The following is a 10,521-nucleotide window of genomic DNA, read 5'->3' as shown; positions in this document are numbered from 1 at the left end:
GGACTATCTGTGCACTTAAACACGTTAATATTATTAATCCTTGATAGTTTCTGCGTGGATTTAATATCGGCCGTTCTATAGGATTCGGGGGGGGGATGTAAAAAGTCCGCGTGCGTACAGAGAGGGGGGGGGGGGTCAAGTTTTGACAGATTTTTGCGTACCTACTCAATGGATGGCCCCTTCGGTGGGTCAAGGTCTCCCATTGGTGCAGGGAGACATCGGCAGTGATTGGTCGGGAGACGAAGATCGAAAGCGATTAGAGGAAAGATGTGAAAGTTAGAGAGGCGAGAAAGCGAGCGGTGGACTGCAGAAGGATGGTCTAGAACCGTTGGGTGGGGAAGGGCCAGAATTGGCCGAAGGGAGTGGGGTCATAGAAGCTTCCAGAGAGGGCGCTTGGGAGGTATGAAAGGGGACAAGCAAAAGGGGGAGAAGAGACGTTGTAGAAGAAGATGGCGCTCAAGCCTCAAGAACCAAGCCTGGGCATCGTTGGTGCTGTCTGAATAAAAGGGTCTTGCTAAGTCACCACGTGTGTCGGTGTCACGACAAAAGCACTGGCCGACTGTTGCCGATTATCACGGTTCGAATCCAGTGGCCGCCACGATTAATAGTGCGGTAATAACCCGAGTGATAATTATACTACTGCTGCTGCTGCTATGCGCCGTCTGTTTCACTCACAGTGGACCCTAAAGATCCCCTTGGCGTCATTCGCAAGAGCGGGCCATCGTGTGCCGGCGTCGGGGTCCCAAAGTTGCCAAAATTCGAAGATTGCGCGGTGGATCACCCAAAATTGGATTCTGCACAGCAATCATCGCCCCCCCCTCGCCTGGCAGGTCACACTTGCAACAGAGACTCTCGTGGTCTCTCTTGAGTTCTCACCTGGACAAACAAGTTTAACTTAACGCATGATGAAGCATAAACTCACTTTTGGGCGCTACAGAAGCTGAAAATGCCACCCTCCGAATCGCTTACCCTGACGAGTTTTTCGCCAGCAGGCAATAAACACTTCACTGCCGTCCTCAAGCGGTTGCAGGCCAGAACTTGTGGCACCCAGAAGGCGTACTTCATCACGTTTATGGCACGGCGTCACTCGGCTTTTCCATAAATTTATATTTAAGGCTGTGTTAATGACAACGTTTTGTGAATTATTTCTATGTGTTAAAAAAAAAAAGACGAAATGTTCTGGGAATATTTCCAATGTTGTTTTCTGGCTTCATTGCTCCGTGTGTGTGTCCCAGGGTCACCATAAAAACGTAGCACAATAAAATATATCAAGTCTTAAAAGCAGAGACATTTGATTATTCATTACGCACACAAAGTCAATCCAATCAACTGAGCTTCGAGACGCTGGTGTTGTGTTAAGGGGTCTCTCTTGAGCAGCAAGCAATAATACGGAATCTCAAGCATAGTAAGTTTGCCTGCGTGTGGCCAGCGGAGAATTCAATCATACAGGACCATGGAATGGAATACCCGACTTCTCTGCGAACGTACGCATGTATGTATGTTGAACTTATTTCGCACCGTACGCGGACAGAAAGCAAGTCAATAATAACCTGCTGGCTTTTCACGCTGGTATTTACATGTATCAACCACACGCTAAAAACGTTACCATTACCGTAGTCTACACACTTTGTTTTCGCCGCTACGGATAAGAGGCCCACTTCGTTAGCTGGCCACACATGCTGCTGGACAGGCAGCCGCAACATTTTAAAGGGGTACAAAAAAATTCCATCGTGAATTGGAATTAATTTAGAATGAACCGAATCCAATTCTTACCAAAAGTGTTCACGAAGCACCGGGCATTTGTTGTAACCGGCAGTCGTGCGACATTTAATTCGTATTGCCGTGGGAAGGCTTCTATGGATTTAAACAGTTTGTGTTCCACTACGGCAACGGAGCGTGTGAACGTATCATGAATTGGCGAACGTTTCTACAGGTAAACGCACGCGCGGACGCACGCAGGGAATGTCAAGTGGGGTGCTTCACTTCCCCACTTAAAACGAATTTAACACAGACGTGTTATTGCTACACATGACCACGCGTTTATATTACAATTCATCAATAACTTAAAAAGGATGATTACAAGGTTACACATGAAAGGATACTCTGAAACGCCATCTCAAGAAACTGTAGACAATTTTCATTGGAGTGATCCCGCCGTCACTGTGTTGATTATTGACCGGGCTGCATTTCGCGAACACATTTCCTCTCCGATCGGCACAGGATTGTTGACACTTTGCGCATCTTCACTGTAAAAATGTGGTCGCATCGATGTTTTTCCTCCAGGCCCTCCGGTGTGTTCTCCTGCACATTTACCATAAACATTGCGCGTTTTAGAGTATTTGGCTATTACAAATTTCCACAAGATGATGATAAGCCACTTCGTTGAGCTATCATTTTTGATGGCCAGGTCGCTTCTGAAAAATAGCTTTTCAGCTGCTCAGTGGGCCTAACCTGATAAAATAAAAATTGTTTAGTTTTAGTTCAATAATCATCACCATCATTTCGGCAATCGTCACGATCACCGTAACGACAATCACCGTGACAACGGTCAACGTGAGGACGGTCACCGTGACGACGGTCATCGTGACGACGGCGTCAGTGACGACGGTCACCGCCTGTAAATGACAACGCTCCGTCATTTCCGAATCCACTTCTTTCAAGGTGAGCCTGCCTGAATAAAATCGCAACTTCATACGCTGACTTCGGGATGACACGTTACATATATATACATACCGACTTTCCACTGGCACATCCGAGATAAGCCAGTGTGGGGGGGGGGCATTTAACGGCACGGGTTGGACTTCCCACCGGACGTTTGCCGTATCGAGCCACCGCGATACTTTGGCCTCGCAAAGGAGGCTTCTGAATCTGGCTCGGGGCCAAGCAGGGCCGGAGTGGTGGGGGGGGGGCATACGACGCATTTCATTGCGTGTGACAGTCTTTCGGTGACGACTCTTTAAACACAGCACGACCCCTCGCCCATTGGGTGGGAGACGTCGAACCGTCGACGGACACGGCCCCCCCGCCCAATACACCCGGTGCAGCTCAGTTGTACGGTAAAAAAAAAAAGATGTACAAGCGTGGCGGGGGGTGGAGGGGGCGGATAACGAGGCGGGTGCCATTTAAGAGGCAGGTCGACGGGCAAGGGGCGGTGGTGGGGGGCGCCTCGGCAGGGATCGGAGGAAAGTCGAGCGATGGGCGCGAGTCAGTCGCCACTCGGCTGGCGTCCACGTCGGTCTGGCCAGTCTCGAGGTGACGGCTCGTTGCGAACAAGAAGGAACTCATTGAACCCGGCCTCAAGCGAACGTCTCCTGACAGACGGCCCGCTTACAAGGGGCGTGTCACGGCGTTGGTCTGCGTTCCGATCCGCCGCGAGTCGCCTCCGACCTCTCAACAAAAAAAAAAACTCAATTTCCAGACGGGAGCGGCAGCCCGTGGAAGGAGACCTCGGAGTGGTTGGAGTTCGGGAAGAGCGGGTTGGAGCCCTGCGAAAAGGGGGAAAACGCAGATGAGCGGCGAGTTCGTCGGGGAAAACGGGACAAACGGCGCACAGTGTCACGCGATGAAAGAGGCCGGTCTGTGTGCGGGAGTGAGTAAGCGTGGGGTGGTTTCGAATGCCGAGCTTGTGGACGGCAGGATGTGTCAGCGGCCGACGCTCGTGTGTGAAAGGTACTGTCCGGGCAGAGCGAGAAGCTTGTTTGTTGTAAACACTGCCGCCTAAACCCGCAGTCTGTCGCTATGCAATGATTCACTATTTTGACCGAATAACTTTGGTGACGCTGCTATTGCAGCGTTGGCAGCCGGTGCACAAGCGTACCTTGACAAAAAATAATTTCAACACGTAGGTCAATAACGCCGCTTTAAAAAAAAAATATATGCATCAAAATACATGACAGGTGACGTTTTGGGCAATGGCTCTTCGTCGTGGCACAGAGAGGCGAGACATAGTGGATCATACAATTTGGGAGTCGAAGTCCACTCTTATCACCCAGTGCATCTCTGATTGCTTGCCATGAAGACAGGCCATTTGCCTGAGACGTCACCTATTATGCAGGGTGGCCCAGAAGTCAGGACACATGAGGTCTAATTTAATGTATTTTAACGGTGGCGTTAAACATGTTAATTGTTCCTTCTTGAAGTTAATAGTCTTTTTTAATCTATTATCATCATTGATATATATATTTGTCTTCTGCCTGAAGGGGTCACCTCAAATCTGTCGTTCACGAAACTCGAAGAACCCTGACATGGAGACATCATCATCCTCATCGGCCATGATCTATCGACTGCTAGATGAAGGCCTTCCTAAACTGGCGTTACCCTCTCACAAGCCTGCGACGTAATATACGTTGAATGTCTTTCGCGCCGTACAGAGCCAAAACCGTGCTAATCGGAGGCGCTAATCCAGCCGCACGCGCGCTCGTTCCACCGTCGGTCCATCTCCCTCGGCGGAGCGTCCTCTCAAGACGCGTTCCCGTTCCTTGGCTGCCGCTCCGTCACGGTTCCTGACCATCGGCCATCATCGTCCCCCGTTAGCCATGACGTGCCCCGCTCACTTCGTTTTTTCTCAAGTCTGAATTCTCGCGTGTCAATTGCGCTCAGATCCATGCGATCACCCCTTTGCCCGTCCTGTCAACGTGATTCCGAGCGTGCATCCCTGCACGCTCTTCAGATTTCGTTCCACGTCGTTGGCTCGCGCCCGGCGTTCTGGAATCGGATCGCGATAGCCAGGCAGTGGGGGGCCACCGGTTCAAATAAAACATCGACAACGAGATTGGACTGATCGGTATAAGTTAGCCGTAACTTTCTGCCGCATTCCTGTGAAGGTTTACTAATTGGCACGTTTTGTTTACGTGACAAACCTTACTAATTGGCCATGTCGGGTGGTGGCGGGTTTAACGCCACATTTATATTTGCGCAATCTAACCCAAAAAAATCCTTCATTTTGGATGATATTGGTCACGTTTTAAATTTCCTGGCTTGATTGGGAAGTTGAGATTGTGGTCTGGGATGTGGACTCCTTTCTCTGTTGTGATAACGTAGATTGTTGTTGTTGTTTGTGCTGCTTCTGTTGTCTAGCCATTTCTTAATTTGTTTATTCATTTTTATTTTGCTTGGTAGTAGTAGGGTTTTCATTTGCATGGCAGTGGCTGTGTAGGGCATTTGGTCCTTATATATCATTAACGTACAGAGTTATGGGATGCTATTAGCATGAATGATGCTATGTAAAATGTAAGCATTATTATAACCTGTGCTGTGTTCTGCGAAAGCGCTGCTATGCGGCCGTCTGGAACGCTCTTCCTTCATTTCAAATCATCGAGCATGACAAAGTCATTTCTTTAGAACTCCTTTTTGTGTGTTCAGTTTGTTTTCCTCCCTCCCCGAACTTCCAATTGGCACGGTTGGCTACGCACAGTTGCGAAAGAAGTTAAAAAAACATTTCGAAACATGCATTGATTTTATTTAGATGAATTTTGCTGATATAAATTTCCACGTGACAAGCCACTTTGTTGACCTATCATTTGTGGCCAGGTCACGTCTGAAAAATAAGTTGAATACCTCGGTGGGCTCGACCTGGTAGGATGGAGATGGTTGAGTGTTGTATTTGTATGATTCTGTGCGATTTGTTTATCTTTCGATTTAAGGCTTTCGTGACTGCAGGGATTCATATTCTTGGTTCTTCCGGTAAAGTCACGTAAAAGATAAATAATAAAATAATACAATTTTAACTATAACATTCTCACGTTTCGATTGCAACACAAGCAATCGTCATCAGGTGTGAAAACCACAGCAAGAACATTTGAAAAAAGTGCTGACGTTAAGAAAAAAACGCCACTTTTTTCAAAAAAAATTTGCTGTGGTTTTCACACCTGATGATGATTACTTGTGTTGCAGTCGAAACGTCGTGAGAATTTAATAGTTTTATATTTATTATTTTATTATTTCCCTTCTACGTGACTTTACCGAAAGAAGCAAGAATTTGTTTACCACCTTTCTTGTACTTTGCACCACTATCGTGTTTTAATATTTTTTTGTTGTTGCAACCTTCTTACCCGCCTCAACTAGAGCTCATCGGATTCCTCCAGCATTAGCCAAAGAATCCGATTCGGATTCTGATACGTACCGCGCCCCACTTGGCGTGCATGCGGTCGTTCTGGAAGCGCGAGAAAGCGCGCCGGTCCTGCACCGTCACCATGAGCTTCCACGCGAGCAGAGCGGCGACGCCGGCGAGCAGAACGCCGGCCACGACGCACAGCACCGCGTTGGTATCGCTCACGCCGTGGGCACACTCTGCGCGACGGCCCACCGGGGGTGGGGGAAGAGGCGGACAACACAGGAGACAGAGGAGTTCACGGGATGTTAACTGTCTCACCTGGTATGCGGGAGGTCGTGGGTTCGATCCCGACCCTGACACCAGCTGTATATTTGAAGTTTGCGGGTCTCTCTCGCTCGCTCCGTGTTCGCGTGGATTTTTCTCTGGGTCCTCCAAGATGTTAACTACCTCACCTGGTATGCAGGAGGTCGTGGGTTCGATCCCGACCCTGACCCCTGCTGTATATTTGGAGTTTGCGTGTCTCTCTCATCATCATCATCATGGTGGCTAGGGGATGTTAACTACCTCGCCTGGTATGCAGGAGGTCGTGGGTTCTATCCCGACCCTGACGCCAGCTGTATATTTGAAGTTTGCGTGTCTCTCTCTCTCCCCGTGTTCGCGTGGATTTTTCTCCGGGTCCTCTGGTTTTTCCCTCCACGTTTAGAATCAACGTGCGTTCAGAATATTCGGCTGCTGCATTACATTTCCACGCGATAAGCCACTTCGTTGAGCTATCATCTGTGATAGCCAGGTCTCTTCTGAACAAGCCCTATAAAGCTCTGTGGGGCCTTACCTGGCAAAATAAAATTTAGTTTAATAGTTTCATAGTTTATCAGTAAGGGAATCAGGCAGGTGTGCGACGATGCTTGTGGTGCGACGTTGGTTGGAAATGTGCTCAGTGGCGGTCAGTGGCTTCCTTTTCACTCTTCTATCACTACTACCGTGGTTATCATTCCCACGAAAATCACTCCTTGATCGCTCCGCACATGTTGAGGACTCAAGTCCACCAGACTGACTGGTGCCCCATCAACCCACGTCTATGCTCCCAGCCCTTGAACAATACCCGCACTGACCAGCGTGCCGCATACGGTCAAACAACCTCTATGACCCGCTCGGCATGGCAAGACCCTCATCCGGCAGTGGATTGGCAAAAAAACATCCGTATACAGTAAAACCTTGGATTGCGAGCATAATTCGTTCCGGAAACGTGTTTGTAATCCAAAGCACTCGTACATCAGTTGTGATCACGTGACGCTCGGCAGACAAAGCGTATACACGTACTGCTCGTATTGCAAGATCTCGCTCGTTTATAAAATTCATATTTATTTCAAAAATGTGCTCGTCTTGCAAAACACTCGCAGACCAAGTTACTCGCAATCCAAGGTTTTACTGTATATATATACACGCACATGCACATGTACCGTAAATACGAGTACGATCACATGGTGAGCGCTCGTGAAGACTACGGACGGGTTTACCTGGCTCCTTGAGCGCAGCCAGGACGGACTTCTCGTCAGAGTCCTCTGTGTAAGTGAACGACATGATGCAATCGTCCTGGGTCTTGTAGCTGCAGGTCACGGCGTCCTTGTGACTCTCATCTGCATCACCAACACACGGGGGCGCGCAGACGCGCCCGCCCGCTGCATGAAGTCAACGGCGCATCGCAGATCGCCGCTGCGCAAGCGACGCGTGGACGAACCGTCGCGACGCGAACTCGACGGCCACCCTCGCGGCAGGGAGCGGCTTTTGGCTCGCCCATCGAACATGAAGAAGGTCACTGCATCGCGTGGCGCTCTCAGATGCGCTTCCGCGGCCGTCTGGAACGCTCTTCCTTCCGATATTAGGACCCCACTGGGAGCTAGCTATGCACTTTTAAATCATCTGGATCGAAAACGAATTTCTTTAGAACTGCTTTTTGCATTTAGTTTGTTGTCTTTCGGCCCCGCACCTCCGATAAGCACGGTTGGCTATGAAATAAGTTAAAATATACGTACGTACATACGTGCATATGTGCGGTTACCGAGCAGTCTTGGGTCTTCAAGACAAGTCTCCTGGAAATCGACACCCGCTCGAGACAACTTTCTAGGCTCTCACATCCTTGAGAGTGACATCCGGGGTGTGGGCTTGGGTCTGAGGACTTGGCTTGGAGCCACCAGCCTTGACCAAGGCCTAAGCCTAGAGGAGTGGTCCCCAATCGCGTGTCCACAGACCACCGGGGGGGTTGGTCTGAAAGGTCGTGGGGGATTGGTCCGTGGAACTGCCCAACGATTCGCAGACCGCATTCACGGCTCGTCAACACGGCTAGCTCTCGGCTACATCTGCCGATTCCTGGCATTCATCAAGAGTAGGTCTAAGTTTAGAAATGTGCGTTATCGGTGCACGGAGGCATGCGAAAATATTTTGAGGGTTGACGGCGGTCCGCACCTCCAATTAGCACGGTTGGCTACGTACGGTGCGAAAGTTCAAAGTACGTACATACAAGCGAGGTCGAGAACCATTGGTCTAGACGGGGTGGGGAACCTTTTTTCTGCAAAGGGCCATTTGGATATTTATAACAAAATGCGCGGGCCATACAAAATTTAATTCACGTTGCTATAAAAAAAGCGCCTAGATTTATTGAATTTCGAGTCGTGCGGTTGCCTTGGCAGGGCCAGACGAAATGATTTCGCGGGCCTCATACGGCCCGCGGGCCGGACGTTCCCCACCCCTGGTCTAGAGCACGTGGCCATGACTGGTCTTGACACTGGCTTCGGGCGCACAGTCACCTGGGCCTTGGCTTCAGCCTGAGCCTTGTAACCCCTGGTCCTTGATATCCAAGACTGTGTACTGGGGCATGCAGCTCTGCCTATAGCATGCAGCCCAGCAGACATTACTCAGCATTGTCTTCGTGTTGTTCGTCTTTTGGCATCCTTTGGTCTAACACTGTTTAAGAACTACGCTCTCAAGAAAGCTGTTCTCTGGTGTGGACCAATCAGTTTCAAAGACAATACATATACTTACCAGAGCATGTTTTATGTTTGCATGTTCACTACAAGTTACATGTGGTCAATGCAAACATGATTCCTGGTAAGAGATTTCAGCTTGGTGTTTTAACATCTTAACACAACTGTTTTATTGCCAAAAAGGGGTAAAACCTATTCTTATATTTTGATACTGGCAAGGGATGTCCCATGAATATGTGCAGCGCGTGCGTGCGTGCGTGCGTGCGACGGACCTATCGTCTCCACTTGCTGGATCTCGTCGACGCACATCTGCGCACACGAGCCGTCCTCCCAGAGGCGCCCCCGCTGGAACAACCGGCACTCGACGCACTCCCTGTGAACACGTAGCGTCCGACCAATCACAAGCACGAAGCCGCCCTCCGGAATGCGCACCGTTTCAGCCAATCAACACATTCCTGCGGAGGGAGCTGGTAGGAACATTGGGTTGCTCGGTCAATGGCCAGGGTCAACGGCGGCGTGGTGTATTCCGCAAATATGCCCGACTATGAGGGCGGGCACAAGCCGGCGTGAGTAGGTTAAACGTTGAGTTTTATAAGGGCACCACGGGGTGACCAGCCCCTCCCCACCCAGCCCCTCCCCACTCCACCCAGCCCCACCCCTCCCATTTTTTGATGCACGACGGACGGACACAATAATCCCCTGTGGGCTGGTGGAACCAGGAGGTTCCTACCAGTAAAATCAGAGTCTTTGTTTGGACTGGAGGAGGAATCAGATGAGCCAATAAGCTCTTCTGCAACAGATGTCCAGTATGGGAAGGGTCAGCGAGTTACAACAGCAAACAAAATAGAGAAAATGGTAAGCAAGTCACTAAATACAAGCAAATAATTAAGTTTTGACTTAAAACTTTCGTGACTGCAGGAATTCATACTCTTTGGTTCTTTTGGTAAAGTCACGTAGATAGAAAATTATAAAATAAAAAGAATACAAATAAAATAATGAAAAACAAAAACTCACGACGTTTCGATCGCAACACAAGCGGTCATCATCAGGCGGAGAGAAAAGGGGGGGGATGATGATGACGACTGCTTGTGTTGCGATCGAAACGTCCTGAGCTTTGTTAACGTAATTTTTTTTACCTACGTGACTTTACCGAAAAAACCAAAGAGTATGAATCCTTGCAGTCACGAAAACTACAAATCTAGAATTAAAGTTAAAGGAAAAAACAATACAAAAACAACGATATCATAAGAGTGCAAAGTACAATAACGGTAAACAAATCACCCAAACACGTACAAATAAAACTAAACCATCCCCATCCTGCCAGGCAACACCCACTGAGATATTAACTTATTGTTCAAAAGCGACCAGGCCACAAACGATAGCTCAATGAAGTGGCTTATCATTTGGACATTTATCGCAGAAAAATAATCTAAATAGTCTAAACACGTTTCTAAATGTGGAGGGAAAAACCGAAGGGCCCGGAAAAAA

General features: G+C 48.9%; 1 protein-coding gene across 1 annotated transcript in view; it reads right to left on the bottom strand.

Moving 5' to 3' along the window:
* Positions 1-1,286: 1,286 nt before the first annotated feature.
* The window catches only part of LOC144736723 (integrin beta-5-like), a 41,333-nt gene continuing 32,098 nt past the window's right edge, over positions 1,287-10,521 (bottom strand). Inside the window, exons 13-16 of the mRNA XM_078619352.1 lie at positions 9,306-9,406; positions 7,570-7,689; positions 6,122-6,288; positions 1,287-3,485 (exon numbers count right to left, since the gene is read on the bottom strand). Of these exons, the coding sequence (XP_078475478.1) occupies positions 3,408-3,485; positions 6,122-6,288; positions 7,570-7,689; positions 9,306-9,406 (466 nt within the window). The 3' untranslated portion in view covers positions 1,287-3,407. The remainder of the gene's footprint in view (positions 3,486-6,121; positions 6,289-7,569; positions 7,690-9,305; positions 9,407-10,521) is intronic.

The sequence above is a fragment of the Lampetra planeri genome, chromosome 62, assembly GCF_965212315.1.
Source record: "Lampetra planeri chromosome 62, kcLamPlan1.2.h2, whole genome shotgun sequence".
NCBI lineage: Eukaryota > Metazoa > Chordata > Hyperoartia > Petromyzontiformes > Petromyzontidae > Lampetra > Lampetra planeri.
This window is presented reverse-complemented; position numbering and strand designations above follow the sequence as displayed.